The sequence below is a fragment of the Nicotiana sylvestris genome, chromosome 2, assembly GCF_000393655.2.
Source record: "Nicotiana sylvestris chromosome 2, ASM39365v2, whole genome shotgun sequence".
Taxonomy (NCBI): domain Eukaryota; kingdom Viridiplantae; phylum Streptophyta; class Magnoliopsida; order Solanales; family Solanaceae; genus Nicotiana; species Nicotiana sylvestris.
Window position 1 is genome coordinate 108,711,673 of NC_091058.1, and position 18,176 is coordinate 108,729,848.

Sequence of the window (18,176 nt, forward strand, 5' to 3'; positions counted from 1 at the left end):
AATTATATACATGTTTTTTCCAAAAAAAGTTAGAAAATATGTTTTGAAAACGTATATCCAAACACATTTTCATCTTCAAACCAAACTTCACCCAAATCAGATTTTTCAAAACAAATTTGGAATCTATGGCCAAACGCTAGCTAATTTACGGACTGGACCCCAAATAGATCAACTTAATACTGAAAAAATTAAAGATGCTCATGCTATTCCACAAAGTTCAAAAGTGAAGTTTTAAAAAAAATTTACCTCGCTAATTTGGAATAACATGAAAAACATGATTTAAATTCTGTCTTTCGACCATAAAGGTGGGTGGAGGTCGGTATACTAAAATGAAAGTTAATTTGAATTTTTGTTTTAAAATATATTTTGTGAATTTAGGCGGAGACCGAATTAAATTTTTTTAAAATAAACTCACATAGATACCAGTGATTATACAACCTATTATATTCAAATTTGAGTAAGACTAGTTTCTTGTTATATTATACTATCCTATACGAAGAGAGTTTTTATATTCTAATAGGCAACATATTAAACGTGCACCCTCGATGAATACGTTAGAATTGGCTAAATTATTTTGACAACAAAATATGGCCATACATTTTTGATAGACAAAAGCGTGCTGAGCTAACCCAAAATCGTCAAACAGGTCCCAAAAGCACAAGATCTTGACAAGTAGATCCTGACTAGAGACTAGAGAGAGCGTAGCGTAGGACGGTAACCCAGAAGTGAGCACATAGTGTGGTGTAGATGATACAACAATAGCCACACTCCAAAATAGCAAAAGAGCCCAAACCCCCATTATTATTGATTGAGAAATAGAGAAGATTCGGTGAAAATATTCAGCAACAAAATGGAAGCTCTGCGTCTTTCAACTTCATTCACAGGGATCAATTGTTCAATTTACAAAACTAGAAGGAGAATTAAAGTCAACCGAAATGTCCTGCTCTCTTCATTGAAACCCAAACCTTCAATTTCAATTCGGAGCTCCACTCAGTTCCGCAGTCGCATCCACTGCGCTGCTTGTAACTGTGGCCACAGTCACCATGACCATAGCCATGATCATCATCACCATCACCATCATGGTCATGACGACGGGAAACTTACGAAATCGCAGGAGCTATTTCTCAAATTCGCTAGAGCTATCAGATGGACCCACTTGGCGAATATATTGAGAGAGCATTTAGAGCTTTGCTGTTGCTCTGCGGCTTTGTTTATTGCTGCCGCTGCTTGCCCTTACTTTCTTCCCCAGCCAGCCGTTCTGCCTCTCCAGCGTGTTTTCACTCTCATTGCCTTTCCTCTCGTTGGGGTATTTATGTCTTTTCTCTTTCAACTAGCTTTAATCTTCATATTTTTTATACTCAAATGGTTTCAGTTATACTCTACAATTGACTTGTCTAATTGATTGAATAATTTCTTAATGCAGTCTTAGCTTACAATACAAACTTTAGGGATACTATTTTAACTATAGAGATACGAGGAGATGATCTCCTATTCAAATGCTTTATTGAGGCTATTTATGGACCACTAAAGCAAGAAAAAGAGGAAAAACAATGGTTATCCAGTCATTATAATGAGATTAATTGAGTGGGAGAATTATGATTTAAGTCATAAAATCTGTTAGAGTGATTAGCCAGCTCAATCCATTTTTCTGTATGATGATCTTCACCCTAGGAGTGACTCTGTTCGACCTGCAACCTTTCAAAGAATAGGGAGTGAATGAGTCACAAATTTTAGACTATGTACTTTAGCCCTTGCGAATTATTGCTGAATAGAAGATGTGTAAGTACACTGCATTTGGAACAATTGAAGTTAGGATCTTTAAGTCCTCATGATCTTGCAGTTTAGGCAACGCGTATTGTGGATATCAATATGTGTAAATCCATGTGTAAAGAAGTGCAATTACTACTTGTTCTCTCATGATGAAACATTTTAATTCCTTTGGAAAGTCCCATATTTATAATTTCACTTTATTGTCAGGTCTCAGCATCACTTGATGCATTAATGGACATTACTGGTGGCAAAATAAATATTCATGTACTGATGGCTCTTGCAGCTTTTGCATCAGTTTTTATGGGGAACATATTGGAAGGTGGCTTGCTTCTTGCAATGTTTAATTTGGCTCATATAGGTAAGTAAAACAATTTGAAGATGTCCTCTGGAGGACTTGAACTTTTTTATCTAAGACATAACTGTCAGTGCAGCTGAAGATTACTTCACTAGTCGCTCCAAGGGTGACGTAAAGGAATTAAAAGAAAACCATCCAGAATTTGCTCTTGTGCTGCATGTTGACAATCAAACTTTGCCTAGTTTTGCTGACTTGACATACAGTGAAGTTCCAGTGAGTGACCTGGAAGTTGGCTCATTTATATTGGTTAAAGCTGGTGAGGTCTGTATCCACACTTCTTTTGGGTTTGGTCGCATTAAAAACTCGTTTACTTATTTGTCTATTTCTTTTGGGTTAAATTGATATTTCGGATCAGATGTTAATTGTTATGTTCTCCTTATCTGGCCATTTTATTCCTACTAAATCTTAGATCATAGGTTGTTTCTATAGCTTGCATCTTCTACTTTAGCTGAGAAGAGACTAAATAGCAGCAAGTGTCTTTTGTTGGGATTCCAAGATCTCTATACGTGTGTGGTCTCATGACCTTTGTAATTTGCAAGAGAAGATATACCAATAATTAAACCGTGAAAGCTAATACAAAATTGACTTTATATTTAAAGCTGATTATAATAACATCAATATATTAAGAATTATTTGGCAGCTGGAATTAGATGAATCTAAGATTAACACCTGTAGGACTCAGAGATTGCAACATCTAGATTGTCGTAATATCATACTTGGAGGAGATAATTAGCTACTATTGTTTTCTCATACGGACAGTTAGCAGGGAGTGGTAATGCCTTATACAGTTTTTGGCCTGTTAGTATATCTATACATCTGGTGTTCTTAATCTCTCTCTCTCTCTATATGTATCTCTGTGTGTGTGTGTGTGTAATCATACTTCCTAGTTCCTACTGTGATTCATGGAGAAAATTAATTACTATTTTCTTCCATGGTCAAATTTTGTCCTACAACTTATATTGGGTTCCCTTGATTCTGTATCTTTACTTTTACATTTTGTGCTTCAACTCTTGGAACAATGTATTGATTTGAGGTATTCCACGATCCCATGAATCCTAATGAATCACAAGAGAGAAAAGTTAACAAAACCAGCAAAAGGTCAATTGCCAAAATAACATGAAAGCTGCAAGTTCCTTCCCCCCCCCCCCCCCCCAAAAAAAAAAAAAAAAAACTAACTAGCTTATGATTTGTTTTGTATTTTTCTTTTCGGCACCACAATAAAAAGAAATTCCAGATATCACAAATGATGTATCTCGCCTCGGCCTACAAACCACTTGAGAAGTACAGTATGGTGAGCTTTTATGCCTGTTTAACTCTTCATGTTGCTTTGATCAGTCAGTACCAGTGGACTGTGAAGTTTCCCGAGGTAGAACAACAATTACTATTGAGCATTTGACAGGAGAAGTCAAACCTTTAGAAAAGAAAGAGGGGGACAGTATTCCTGGAGGTGCACGAAACCTGGACGGTATGTTGATAGTGAAGGTATGCCCTTCAATAGTCCATAATTCGGATTGAACCCAATTGATTTAAATTGAAAAAGGTGAAGAAATTTGTGCAGCTGTAGCCAAGATGGCATTAAAAGAGAAGACATATATTCCTTCTTTTTTACTTTTCTTAGTGACAAGGCGGAGATTTGTCTCTCTTAAATTTGTCAGAAAAATTTACAGAAAATTTCTTAGTTTTTGCTTAAGAATTTTCCAAGCTAATATTCCTCGACTCAATCGTGCAGTAATCTTTTTACTATCAACTCCTTATTTTACATTTATTGGCAGAATGAGTTATCAAAATAGACTAGTGCTTGTGATATAGAAGCTAGTTTGCTTTGTTATTTGATTGCTGAGTCGCTGATACTCATTTTGGTAGAAGTTTATGGTAGCTCATCAGTCACGATAGTAGTTTGACTTGTAGGGGGGCGTGCTCATTATCCATTGAATTTCGTCCCACGCGCTTCTGGCCCTCGGGGATTTATCAGTTATTGAAAATAATGATTATCCAGTATGAGACTTCCTTGATTGTCCACAATATTATAGATTCTAAAACTCCCAGATTTGCAAATCCAAAGGGATGTCATTCTAGAGTCCCTAGATCAACCAGCGACCATTATTTGAAACCATAAAAATTTTAATCCCAAAAGTTAATAAAGCTTGGCCAAGGGCCCAAGAAGTGACTTCAAAGTGGTAAAATGAAGTAGGTACCTGAAAGTTAAAGTCTTGTTTACTAAACAATGTTAAACATCGTTAATTGAGGAGCTCTGAACTAAAGCAGTTTTATTTAAGAAGCACTCAATTTAGTTTGTCTAATTCAGTCTTTTGTTAACTTTGATTTTCTCTATAGGCGAAGAAGACGTGGAAAGAGTCCATGCTCAGCAGAATTGTGCAGCTGACAGAAGAAGCTCAGCTAAGTAAACCAAAACTTCAAAGATGGCTTGACAAATTTGGCGAGCAGTACAGTAAAGCAGTTGTGTTATTATCTCTTGCAGTTGCGTTTCTTGGTCCATTCCTTTTCAAGTGGCCTTTCATTAGCACCGCAGGTACTTATAGGAATCTTAACTTGAGCAGATACTTTTTTATTTGTGTTTACTTGTTGCTATCCAGTATCCACATCAGTCTTTCTTGCATTACTTCACAGACCTTTCTATCAGGAAGAAGGGATTTTAAATGCATATGTTTTTGAGGTGTTAAATGGGTTAAAACAACGTTATTGAACTTTGTGTGCACGCTTGGGCTTGGATCTCTGTGGAGACATCTGTGTAACTGTTTACCCACTATCAAGAGTAAAACTTTTTCATGATTTTTAATGCAAGTGAAAAGAAGGAATGTCCATATGTATGTGTCTTTTTCATCATCTATTCTCTGTACCATTTGGTTATCTGGTGACTTTTTTCCTTCTTTTTCTGCAGCTTGCAGAGGATCAGTTTACCGAGCATTGGGCCTCATGGTGGCTGCATCACCTTGTGCGTTAGCTGTGGCACCATTGGCTTATGCAACTGCCATCAGTGCCTGTGCAAAAAGGGTAGCTTTTCGAATTGGCAGACAATCTATTTATTGAACTTGTGGTGTCAAATCCTTTTCACTGGCTTTTTAAAAAATAAATATTTTCCTAATTCTAGAACTTGTATAATACCTCATCATAGTCTTTATGTTTGAACCATAGTCATCCTGTTTTCATTATTATAATGTTACTGTCAGGTCTGAGCAGAACTTTCAAAAAAAAAAGTATATATATATATATATGTGTGTGTATATATATATATATATGTTGTTCTAGTTCTGGTAATTTGTATGACAAAAGCTATTTTGCCTCTCCTTTTCCATTCAAAAAAATTCTGGTAACTTGTATAATATTAATACCTCATCATAGAAGTCTTAGGCCCCTTGTAAGAAGAACAAGGAAGTTTAATTTTTGTTTGTCTTAGCTCTTCTTGATGTAATCTTGGTTACAGGACAAAATTTGTGCTGATGATTTATTAATATATTGGATCTGTTACCATCTCAAAAAAAAAAAAACCTCATCATTGTCGTACAGTACGTATTTCCCATACTTGTCTTATTTTCATTTTTGTAAACGTTATTTCCAGGATCTGAGCAGAATGATATTATCATATGTTGTTTCAGGATCAGTCTTTTCTGCTCACAGGATCTTATATGGTGAATTTTGTTTCTAGGGGATATTGCTTAAAGGTGGAGAAGTTCTTGATGCCTTGGCTTCATGTCATAGTATTGCATTTGACAAAACTGGTACACTAACAACTGGGGAGTTCATGTGCAAAGCAATTGAACCGATACATGGACATGGAAAAAGAATTGCTTCTTGTTGTGTCCCCAGCTGTGAGAAAGAAGCACTTGCTGTTGCAGCTGCAATGGAGAGGGGTACAACTCACCCGATTGGAAGGTGGTGTGAATTGATATGTCTCGATATATATGTATTTAATCTGTTTATTTATTTGATATGTTTCTATATATGAATTTTGGATGCTTACCCCTTTCTAACATTATGATTATACACTATCACCTTTAAGTGAGTTTAGCTCAGAAGTTGGTATTCGGTACTAGTACCTGAGATCACTTAATGCTTATCTTCTCTGCTTCCTCCTTCATTCATGCAGAGCTGTTGTAGATCATAGCACGGGCAAAGACCTTCCTTCAGTTTCAGTTGAAAGTTTTGAGAATTTACCTGGTAGAGGCATATTTGCAACAATATCAAGCTTTGAGGTATTCTTTCCTATCTGCTCACTATTAATTCTAGTTTTCTCTGTTCAATATATTTACCTTTCCAATACAAGAAGTGATCTCTCCCTTTTAGCTCCTCAGTGGAAAATTAAGCTTAAATTGTCTTCATATGTATCTTGCTTGATCAAAAATCTTCATCAATGTGATGTGCCATATTACAAGTTACTACATTTTATTTTGTAGACTACTTATTGAGGTCTAGTTTTGAAGCTGATATCCTGATTTAACCTGGTCCTTGGTACTGTACGTTTAAAGTGGTTTTACATCAGGTTCAACATCTAGACTGCTGGTGCTGGACTCAGTTCTACCTTTAATACAAGTGTGGGACATCTACTCCCTAACGGGTTAGGACACACGGTAATAAGGCTTTGGAGGGCAAAATTTTAGGTCATAAAGTAGTGGAATTCATCTGTTTTTTAGCTGAATCTTGCATATATTGCAGATGCATGTCTACCTATAGCAGCGCCTTTGGTTGTTTAGGGGCAATGAGAACCGAACTTGTAGACAGGCCAAAGACGTTGAAATATCGGTGCTGTGATTGTACTATAATATCTGACATGGCAAAGGACATTTGGAAATTAAACCTAAGATATATAGCATACCGTGAAATGCTGCATGTACTGAGGACCACCTAAATCTGCTGGTTAAGCAATTCTGCACCCAAGAACGATTGGCCTCACCTGCCTGAGTGTCACGATCCCGGTTCGCCCTCCGTGAACTGTCGTAACGGTACCTAGTCTCTACGATTAGGTAAGCCTAACAAATGCGGAAAATAACAAAATTTGCGGAAGAAATAATTAAAAGTTAAAATAACCGAATGAAACAGTATTTAAAATGTCGCTCGCCATATACAATACAACTTCTCAAAACTAATACACTTTCCCAAAACCTGGAATCTCATGAAACCACAAGCCTTGGAATATCTAACAGTGTCTAACTCCAGAATATCTAACATGGAAAAGAAATACAGAAGGGCTAATACTTAAAAGCGAGAATAGAAAGGGACTCCTCGGTCTGCGAACGCGGCAGATATACCTCGAAGTGGCTGGAGCAGTCGCCTCGCCTCAAGGGTGATAGGACTGAGTCGCAGTACCTGGATCTGCACATGAAAACCATGCGCAGAAAGGGCATGAGTACACCATAGCGGTACTTAGTAAATGCCAAGCCTAGCCTCGGTCGGGTAGTGACGAGGAAGGTCAGGACCCTACTGAGGTTAAATAAAATATAAAGTTCAACAGTGTAGAACAGAACAATATAAATAAGTACAGCAATAAAAGTAACACAAGATATAAAGAGCAACAACAACTATTACAGAGACAAGGTAAACACATAAAGAAATACGGTTCAACACCAAAATAACAATCGGGGATCTCCCAGGATACCGTCTTGTAGTCCCAAATATACATATCCAATGGATCTCTCGGGATCCCGTCCCATAGTCTAACTCATAGTGCGCGGGGATCTACCGGAATCTCGTTCCGTAGTCCCAAATGTAAATACCCAATACTGGAGGAATCTACCAGGTGCATTCCCGTAGTTCCATATAACTGTGCAGGGGGATCTACCGGAATCCCACATCCGTAGTCCCAACATAGACAGACAAGAGGGAGCTACTGGAATCCCACATCCGTTGTCCCAATATAAATACACATCAGCAACAGGAAAATATTCAGAAATGGCAAATTTCATATTAAGGCAAACAAGTAATTCTAGCCTAGCATGCTGCACAGAATTCAGGTAAGGCAGTTTGAGCAAGGAAAGCAATTAAGTCACTTAGACATGCTTTCCTAAGCTAACAACAGGCTTAATAGTGCAAGTAATAAAAACAGGAAAGGAAACATACAAGTAATTACTTAATGAAAACCGGATTTCCAACAATTAGCACAAGTACACACTCGTCACCTCACGTACAAGGCATTTCAATTACCAAATATACCAAATCCTAAGGGGAAGGTCCCCCACACAAGGTTAGGCAAGCCACTTACTTCGAACCGACTCAAAAGTCAACCTGAAAACCACGTTCTTGCCACGAGTACTCGACTCCAAATGGCCCAAATCTATTCAATTCAATTGCATAATGTAAATAACACTTCAAGTAACTGATTCTACAAGGAAATTCTAAGCTAATACGCGAAATTAGGTAAAATGACCAAAACGCCCCTCGGGCCCACGTCTCGGAATCGGGTAAAATTTATATTTTCAGAATCCTCATACTCTCACGAGTTCATGCATACCAAAATTATCCAAATCTAAGTTCAAATTCCCAATCAAAAGTCGAATAGGTGTAAGAACTTTCTTCCAACTTTTTCCCAATTTTCATCTCCAATCCGAAATTAAATGATGAAACTAACTATAGATTGATGGAATATGACTAGAAAGGGTTAAAGAATTGTTACCCACTGATCTCCTCTTCAATTTCCTCTTAAAATCGCCCTCTCCCGAGCTCCAAACTGAATTTCCAACTTTTGAAACTAAACCCTCGAAACTTCCTATTTTTTGCCCAGAAATCCCGCATCTGCGGTCCAACAATCGCATCTGCGATACCGCTTCTGTTGTTGGGGAACCGCTTCTGCGGTTCTCACTTAAAAACTCCATCTCACACCTGCGACCCAAAATCCGCATCTGCGGTCACGCAGGTGCGGTTCCTTATGCCGCTTTTGCAGTTCCTGGCGCCCTTCCTCATTTCCGCTTCTGCGACCACTGAGCCGCTTCTGCGGCGCCGCACCTGCGGTCCCACACTCGTAGGTGCGGTTATGACAGAAAACCAGCTCTGCAACTCCAAACTCCAAAATCCTTCCGACAACCATCCGAAATCATCCGAGGCCCCCGGGACCTCAACCAAAAGCACCAACAAGTCTAATACCACTGTCCAAACTTGTACCAATCCTTAAAATACCTAAAACAACATCGAAACGACGAATCAACCACGGATTCAAGCCTAAGAACTCCAAAACTCTAGAAATACGCTTTCGATCAAAAAGTCTATCAAACCTCGTCCGAATGACCTGAAATTTTGCACACACGTCACATTCAATACTACGGAGCTACTCCAACTTCCGGAATTCCATTCCGACCCTCGGATCAAAATCTCACTATCGAACCGGAAACTTCAAAATTCGACCTTTCGGCATTTCAATCCTAAATTAACTACGGACCTCCAAAACACAATCCGAACACGCCCCTAAGCCCGAAATCACCCAACGGAGCTAAAGGAACCATCGGATTTCCATTCCGAGGCCGTTTTCACACTGCTCCGACTACGGTCAAATTTCCAACACTTAAGCTCTCATTTAGGGACTAAGTGTCCCAAAACTCTCCGAAACTCAAAACTGAACATCCCGGCAAATCAAAATAGCAGAAATAAACACGGGGAAAGCAGTTAATAGGGGATCAGGGCGTAAATTCTTAAGACAACCGGCCGGGTCGTCATACTGAGTTGGAGTTTACTCGAGACTCGAGGGCTTTGCTTTGCTTGACCAAAATATTCCAAAAGTTTTTGGCTGAGTTGAAGTCTATTAGCACAGTATAGAAAAAAATTATAGGCTGGGTTTAGATTATTGTCAAACTTTGCTATCAAAAAACACCATAAGATTGTTTGGAAGTTGCAAAATCAAATAGTATGGGTTGGGGCTGCTTGTGCAAAAGGGCTAAGGAGGAGCAACAGAGTTATGGGCCCTAATTAATTCCATGTTTAATATCTCATGGATGACCTAATAAGCTGGTGAAGTTTTAACAAGTTCAGGAATATCCCTCCCCTTTCTATTTGATAGTTATGGTGACAAAGAAATAGTAGATTATTTTAGGCTATAGAAAACACTTTGTGGAAAGCAAAAAGCTCTCTTCTTTAAACTTAAATTTGCTGTTACTTAATTCTACAATGGGAAAGTTAAGTAATTATTCATTATATTTGTCTTATAGCCAGGACTCGGAGACGGTAAACCGTGGAAAGCTTTTCTTGGTTCTGTGGAATACATCACCTCACTTTTCCACTCTGAAGATGAATCGAGAAGAGTTAAGGAGGCAGTAAGCACGTCGTCTTTTGGAGGTGATTTTGTCCACGCTGCTCTCTCAGTTAATAATCAAAAGGTCAGTTGTTTCTAATGAGTATTACAACTTTAGAAATCCACATTCGTTCTTCTTTTTTTAATGATGACTGTGTCCGGGCAGCTTGCTTGCACCTCGAGTATTCCACCAGGTACCTGCTATCTTACACCAGCACAGGTACTTGGTAACTCTCTCCACCAAGGTTTAGGTGATGGGAAGAAATCACCTAGTGTTTTTTGCCTTCGCTGGAATTGGAACATGAGACCTCATGGTTCTCCGCCAACTTCATTGTCACTAGGCCACGCCCTTGGGTGCATAATATTCACATTTTCTCTTAATTTGATTGCAATATACTACTTGTATCCCATAATGTTACAGGATGATTTGGTGTAACCATTTACTTGTGAGACATGATCCTTAGTGTATTGATTTATGAGGACAGTTTGGTTGGCACATGGTATTTGGTGGGTTGGGATTCTGTAGCTTAAAATTTTGAGTTTTAGATTAGTTTGTCCATGTTTAATATAGGTCAAACAAATGTTTGGACTTCAATTTTGTGGAAAAAGGTCTTTGGTCTAGGTATATCTAGGAAGTAATTCATTACGTGTTCAAACCAAATAGTTATACAGAAAAGACTTACAAGAAGCCATGAAATACGTCAAAATTAACTAAGGCATAGAAATTACCATATACAACAAATAAAGCAGTATTAAATCATACACCGGCATGAGGGTTGGGGTACGGAAGTTGGAGAGAGATATGCAAAGGGGAAAAATGCCAATTTACCCAAATTGCAACAGATAACTTTTCTCATGTCACCTATATGGATAATTTTGTTCTTATTCTCAAGGAATAGTTTCTAGAAATCCAGATCCAAGATTTTTGATCTCAAGGAATAGTTTGTAGAAATCCAGATCCAAGATTTTTGAAAGTACTCAAAGGCAGGAATATATTCAATCTCCCTTCCCTCCCCTGATACCAAAATCCACCGCACAAAGTCATGAACAAAATGGCACCTCAGAAATCATGACTGTGTCCTTGTCCTTCAATCCCACCCCAAAAGCATGATTCTGGGATTCCTATTTTCCTGGGAAGCATTAGCAATGTGGTTTGTAACACTGATCTAGCCCCTGAAACTCATCGAAAACCAGCTAATGGTCACAGTAGACAATCCAGGAGAACCTTATTCCTCTTTTCATGACTTTTCGAGCAACAAAATGTTGCAGTTCTCACTTCACTTCACGGTTTTTCAATTTTCAACACTGTAGACTTCAAGAGTATCACTTATTCAACTTTTTGGCATTAAAATTATCAAAAGTTGTTTAAATCAGTGTCAATTAAGTTAAATTGAAAATGAACATTGGACCAATCTCCCATGTGGACTTGTCTCACATTGGACCTTTTCTCGTGTCCATCTCGTACAGGATGCTTGTTATTTAACTTGGTGAATTTCTCAGTTTTCTTATACCTCTAAAAACCGGAAATCGTTATGAGTAAAATCACAAAATGGAAGAGAGAGGCTGAATCCAAAATTGAAAAGATATGTAAAAAAGGTTTGGTGTTTGAGCCAGAAGCTAATCCATTAACTTTTGAACATCAAGATTTCAAGGGCTTCTAAATAATGGAGCAAGCATTTCCTTATAATTGAGTATTGTTGAGTATCAAGACCTCTTTGCAATCAAATCAAACGTCAGCTTACTGGATTTTGCTAGGCAAAGCCAGACCGGATATATAGACTTCAGTGATATCTTAAGAGTTATGATGTACAAATATTTAATGCTCATCTTTTTAGAAATTACCGTCTAGCTTCTTCCTCAATGCCCATTCCGCAGACCATTTTGCTGATTCTGTCTTGGTACCAGGTAACTCTTTTCCACTTTGAAGATAAGCCTCGACCTGGAGTTCTAGACGTTGTACAGACACTGCAGAATCAAGCTAAACTTCGTGTTTTAATGTTAACTGGTGACCATGAGGCAAGTGCACATAGAGTTGCTAAAGCTGTGGGTATCAAAGAAGTTAACTGCAGCCTAAAGCCGGAGGATAAACTTTTTCATGTTACAAGCATTTCAAGGGATACAGGTGAGTCACAAAAGCTGGCAATGAGAGGTTTCCTTTCATGTTTTCAGGCCCATTTTAGATTTCCGAATTCTAAACAAAAAAATTATTTGTGGTTTTGCACATTTGCTCTCACTTAACTAGTTCATGTTCGTATTTAACTCACATCTTAATACACATGCCAAATGACAACTTATCAAAAACAATGAAAACTACTCATGCTAAGTCACCAGATTAAATTAATAAATAGCTGGGGCAGCTGTGGCTAAATGCTTCTTTAGGATTTAATAAATGTTCTATGAAACAGGTAGTATGTGTAACTAGTGGTTCTATGGAAAGAGGTATCATTTGTTTCTTTCTAAGCCATACAGCTTACCATAAACATCTCAACCATCATGGGTGAAAAATTTCCTTAACCCTTAATTAATTTGACAATCTAAATGGGCCGCTTTTAATGTTTGTCTTTCCTATCAATATATCTGACATTAACTACTATAGAATAAAAAGGTGTTACCCTGATTCGGACATTGTTTATTACACCATGTGGACCAATTCACGTCACGGTATTCCTAGACCAAACTTCAGAACAATTTTCAGATTTTGTGCTTTAAGACGTATTCCACGACCCATTTAGGCCTGATGTTCATGCAGTGTGTTTGCTCTCCTCTTTTGGCTCTCATGTCATGTAATGACACTGTAGTGTGTTCATAATAATAGCGCTTCTTAACTGTTTCTTCATTCTTTTGTCCTCTCTTTCTTCCCCCAAACTTAACCGGACAAGTTTCCTGGGTAAATTTATCCATAAATGAGTAGCAGCAAACAGCCGAATATTGCATGTCTTGTCCTGCTACTCACCTGAGCTTCAGCTAGCTAAAGCAGATTTGTAAATTGCTCCTTGGTTTTTGTTCCGTACTTTCTGGAACTTCAAGTTTTGTTTCACTCCTTGAGAATTCCTTTGGATATTGGTTTAGAGATGAGAACTGTGTTTTTAGACCTTTGAGTCAGTCAACTCAGAAATTAGCACAAATAAGAAATGATATAAAGTATTAAGTAAAAAAAGACATACAAACGAAAGAGGAGAAGAAGCTACCTTCATGCAACAAATCATTGGACTGCGACCTAAAAGATTCAACTTATCAAACTAATGGCGGAATTTTGATATTTATTTAGCGTCTTTATGTTGACGTTTTCTAAATAGTCAATAACAAATTAATTTAACCAATGCTAAAGCATTAAAGTTTTAACTTTAAACCATCAAGATAAACAAGTTTACATATGCTTCTGTGGGGACCCACTCATGTCTATAGACTATAAAAGTTAAATAAATTGGAGATCCCACTTAGAACAGAGGACCTTATAGGTGAAACTGGATGGAATAAAGCATACACCCGAAGTTATTTTGCTGTTCATGGTAACAAGGAGAAGTCGAAAAAGGGTAAACCTTAGTCATGATTCTCATTTCTCTCCACTTTAGGGCCCCAGGAATGTGTATGTATGGGGTGCAAACTTGGGTAGATGCTAATCAACTATAACTTTTCACGATAATTCATGTATCCTTATTGTGCTAATTGTTACCTGACCAATTACTATACTTCTGAGCAGGCGGCCTTATAATGGTAGGTGATGGCATCAATGATGCCCCAGCACTTGCTGCAGCTACTGTTGGTATTGTGCTGGCTGAACGAGCTAGTGCGGCTGCCATAGCTGTTGCCGATGTACTGTTGTTACAAGACAATATTTCCGGTGTCCCATTTTGTGTTGCGAAATCTCGTCAAACAACATCCTTGGTATTTCCTTTTCCTTTGTAATCAACTCGTCTTTCTATATGCAGCTGATGCTCACCCCAATACTTGCAGATCAAGCAAAATGTAGCACTTGCTTTGTCTAGCATTCTTTTGGCCTCTCTTACATCAGTATTGGGAGTCCTCCCACTGTGGTTGACGGTATAACTCTACTCCAGATATTTCTCACCTTAAGTTTATCCATCTTGTTTCAATCAATCTGTATATCTGTCCAGCTTGCTGCTGTTAGTCTTTGTGCAGCTATTAGGTCCAACAATATAACCTAGTAGGAAACACAAGTTAACCTTTGTGAAATTTTCTTATTTCTAAGTGGTCCAATTCTTGTTATTCTTGGAAGATAGATAGATTTACATTCTGTTGGGGACTTGCAACTACGGAAAATGAGAAACTGCATTTTTGCCCTAGCTTGGTGGCTATCTTAGTAAATTTATTTGAGCTGGTATGTCAACATGCAGGTCCTCTTGCATGAAGGTGGCACGCTTCTTGTTTGTCTCAATTCTGTTCGTGCTCTAAATCCTCCAACATGGTCATGGAGGGAGGATGTTTCACAAATGATTGACAAATTGCATTCTCTAATTATGTTCTTGAGGCATGGCACCCTACCTAGCACCATTCAAGCAGCCCATTTGTGAGTATTGACCTCCTGCACTGTAGCTGTTCACATGCCAATTGAGATGGAGTGACGAAAACTTTGTTGTCAGAAAGTGAAGAATACTGCACTGTACATGTTGAGCCGCACCAACTAGATTGTCAGGTGTACACGTGAGGCTAAATCAGCCCTATGTATATTCTTTTCCATGTTTATGTACTTTGCATGATATTAGGCGGTATTGAAATGTTACTGTAAAGATGTAAGCGGCAAAGCATCTAATTTTAATGCAGGACGTTAGGGAACCATTAATCATAAAGTTGGTTGTCTTGTACCACATTTGTACAAGTCTCCTATTGGAAAAAGGAGGTCTTATCTTTACCTTAATGGCTTGGTCAAACGTGCAAACGTTCAATTTCAGTTATGATGATGCGCTCGAACAGTTTTTCATGTGTTTACACGCGGCTCTAAAGATGGAAAAAAGATCAATTGAACTCTCACAAAAATGATGGAATCTGTATAATTTGAGAATGCAAAACTGACAAACCACTTTTACGACCAGCTTATACATATCTATTCTGAGTATAAGGGCATATGTGAAAGGTAGAGGCCGACTAGATTTCTTTAAAAAGGAAAAAGGTAAAACAGCAACTCTCTCCAATCTTCTACGTTTTGTAAGTTTGTTTGCAACCAGTTTCATATGAAGAGGAGAAAGTAATGGAATATGGCTATAGATTATTTTTGATCTGAATCATATTCGAAAAGGTTTTTTTGGTTAAATTAGTTTTCTACCTTCTCCTTGTGCTTATCACTTTCGGCTAATAATTAAGGTTTAGTTCATTTTCAAACACTGCAACCTCCACATTGGCGACAAGTTCCCAAATACCTTGATGCAATCCTTATAATTTGTGACCTTTCTAATTGCTGCTGTATGTTTTCAGCTTCACTATGGAATTACTCATACTGTATTGTCCACAATTCAATTCTTTCTTTCAGTTCCCTGCGATTTTCAAACTCATCTGGTCATCAGCGTTTAAATTTGAAAAGGAAAGATAAATAACTTAGTTAAGAACTTTGCTTCATTCAAATCCTTCCACCAGATTTCATTTTTCATTTCTTTGGCGGTAGGGTCTCTCAATACCTAGTTTTTTTCTTGTTTTCTAAATCTGCCTGAATACAAATTAACAAAACGTCTTTTTTAATCTTTTTGGCTTTTCTTTTCTTATTTGTTCCAGCCTTAGCATATTTCTGGCAGTGGAACTTGGCTTTATACTCTCCCTCCCACTCTCTGTACAAACAGTCCAAAAAGTACTTCCTTTTTTTGACGATCCCACACAGTTGAAGCTCAAAGGCAACATGTGCCCCCCTAAACATAGAGAGAAATGAAACAAAGGCTGTTTCTTTCCCCACCTCCCTCTCTCTAATCGATTTTGCTTACTCCCATGCGATTAGGACCTGTATTCCTGAATCCATCAGTAGCTTGTTGCATACACAAACCTAGACCTATTCCACTTGGCATTTGATGATTTTGTTGCTGAAACTGCTGTTGTCGTTGATAACATTGCTGCTGTTGTTGTTGCTGAAATTGTTGCTGTTCAACTCCCACCATATAGTTCCTCACCTCCGCTTTAATCATCTCCTGCATCACTCCCAACAACTCCTGACTAAAAGGCACAAACACCTTATCTTGCTCTCCTCCTGCAGCTTCCTGGTTTAACGGAGCACATTTAAATGGCACCGCCGCCGCCTGAGGTGGCGGAATCTGCATAGCAACAGGAAGCATCTGGAAGGGATTCTTCGACTGAGTTGACTCAGCCGAACGATTAGAAAACTCGGCCAAGTCAACTCCGGGAAGCGAAAGGCTGAGGGAAGTCGGCGGATCATCGGAAGGAGATGACGTGTCAATAGACGGCGGCGGAAACACACCGCCAGCTCTAGCGACAGGCTTGAATAAGTGAGATTGAGACGATGAGGTGACATGAAGGCTCGAATCACTGTCCGAACCAGACGGGCTACCGGGACTGAAATGGAAACCCGACACCGGCATAGCGGATCCGGCACTAACGGATCTCTTTAACGGCGGCTGTTCATTTTGAAAAATTTGATCGGCGAGTTCGTTACCTTCATCAGCACTAAGAGAGGAGGACTTCCTCTTCAAGGTAGAGTTCCAGTGGTTCTTAATGGCGTTATCGGTCCGTCCATTAAGAAGTCGGGCTATAGTGGCCCATTTATTCCCAAATCGGGCATGAGCCCGAATAATGGTCTCATCTTCTTCGGGAGTAAAAGCGCGATGCTCTACTTGAGGAGATAACTGATTGCACCACCTTAACCGGCAAGATTTACCGGATCTTCCAGGTATGGATTTGCTAATAAGAGACCAATTTCGTGGTCCATGTTTATGAACGAGCTGCTGTAGAAGCTCGTCTTCTTCGGGGCTCCATGGACCTTTAACCCGATCCATATCTTTCTTAGAACAGTTACTGCCATTGGCCATTTTTGTGTGTGGTTTGTGTTTTAGGATTAGGAAGAGGAAACGTGAAGAAGCGGAGATTTATATATGGGGAGAAGAGGGTATAAAAGGGAAAAGGGATGACCGGTAAAGCCGGTAAGTGGGGAAGAGTTGTAAGCGTTATGGGCACCGATTGATTTTTAAAAAAAAGGAGGGATAGGGAAAGCGGTTGAGATGGAATACAGCTGTAAACAGGGACACGCGTCATAAAGAAAGATTACACTGATTTACACAATAACAGATGGCTCCTGTTTCAGTTTTAGGGCTCTTTTTCTATAAATAAATATATAAATAAATAAATAAGCTGCGTCTACATTACTCTTCTTTTTTTTTCCCAACGAGATTTGTTTGATCCTAGTGGAAACAAACAAAAGTTGAAATGAGTCAGAGGTTGTTAATTTGGGTTCCACTATGTAGGAGAAGCAAAATAGTGAAAACAAATTTTAACTTCAAATGTTCATTTTTCCCCTTAAGATAGATATATATTTAGAATTGATCCATTAATTTGAACTGAATAGGTCGATTAAATTAGTAACACTCTCTCTATCTTTTTGTACGTAGAAATTTTTTTAATTATTCCACCATACTTCCTACTAATACCCTAAATGTTTATTGCATTGAATGAGCTGGTAAATGTATCACAGTTAAAGAATGAGTTAATCTCAACTCATTATTCATGCTACAGTAAATCAGTTAAAGAATGATGAAAATCCTCTGTAGATTTAAGACTTTATTAAAGAGAAATAAAGCAAGTGACTTGTAACTGAAATCATGATACATTTATTTATTTTTTAATTAAAATAAGTATGGGTGTGAGTGGAAG

General features: G+C 38.3%; 2 protein-coding genes across 3 annotated transcripts; one reads left to right on the forward strand and one right to left on the reverse strand.

Moving 5' to 3' along the window:
* Nucleotides 1–622: 622 nt before the first annotated feature.
* LOC104244786 (probable cadmium/zinc-transporting ATPase HMA1, chloroplastic) lies at nt 623–15,231 on the forward strand. 2 transcript variants are annotated; one of them, XM_009800280.2, is made up of 13 exons: nt 625–1,306; nt 1,978–2,128; nt 2,202–2,386; nt 3,461–3,607; nt 4,460–4,655; nt 5,025–5,137; nt 5,790–6,016; nt 6,231–6,336; nt 10,273–10,440; nt 12,261–12,477; nt 14,056–14,240; nt 14,310–14,396; nt 14,711–15,231. In XM_009800280.2, exons 1-13 carry the CDS (start codon nt 851–853, stop codon nt 14,885–14,887), a joined length of 2,415 nt encoding a protein of 804 aa, XP_009798582.2. In that variant the 5' UTR covers nt 625–850; the 3' UTR covers nt 14,888–15,231. The 2 variants fall into 2 exon arrangements, 1 of the variants encoding a protein (XP_009798582.2); XR_011405463.1 differs by lacking the exon at nt 14,056–14,240 and having other exon boundaries at nt 623–1,306; nt 14,285–14,396; nt 14,711–14,843.
* A 674-nt stretch (nt 15,232–15,905) lies between these two features.
* On the reverse strand, nt 15,906–17,384 carry LOC104244792 (transcription factor MYB44). Its single transcript, XM_009800289.2, has one exon. It carries the CDS (start codon nt 17,336–17,338, stop codon nt 16,265–16,267), a length of 1,074 nt encoding a protein of 357 aa, XP_009798591.1. The 5' UTR covers nt 17,339–17,384; the 3' UTR covers nt 15,906–16,264.
* Nucleotides 17,385–18,176: the final 792 nt, after the last annotated feature.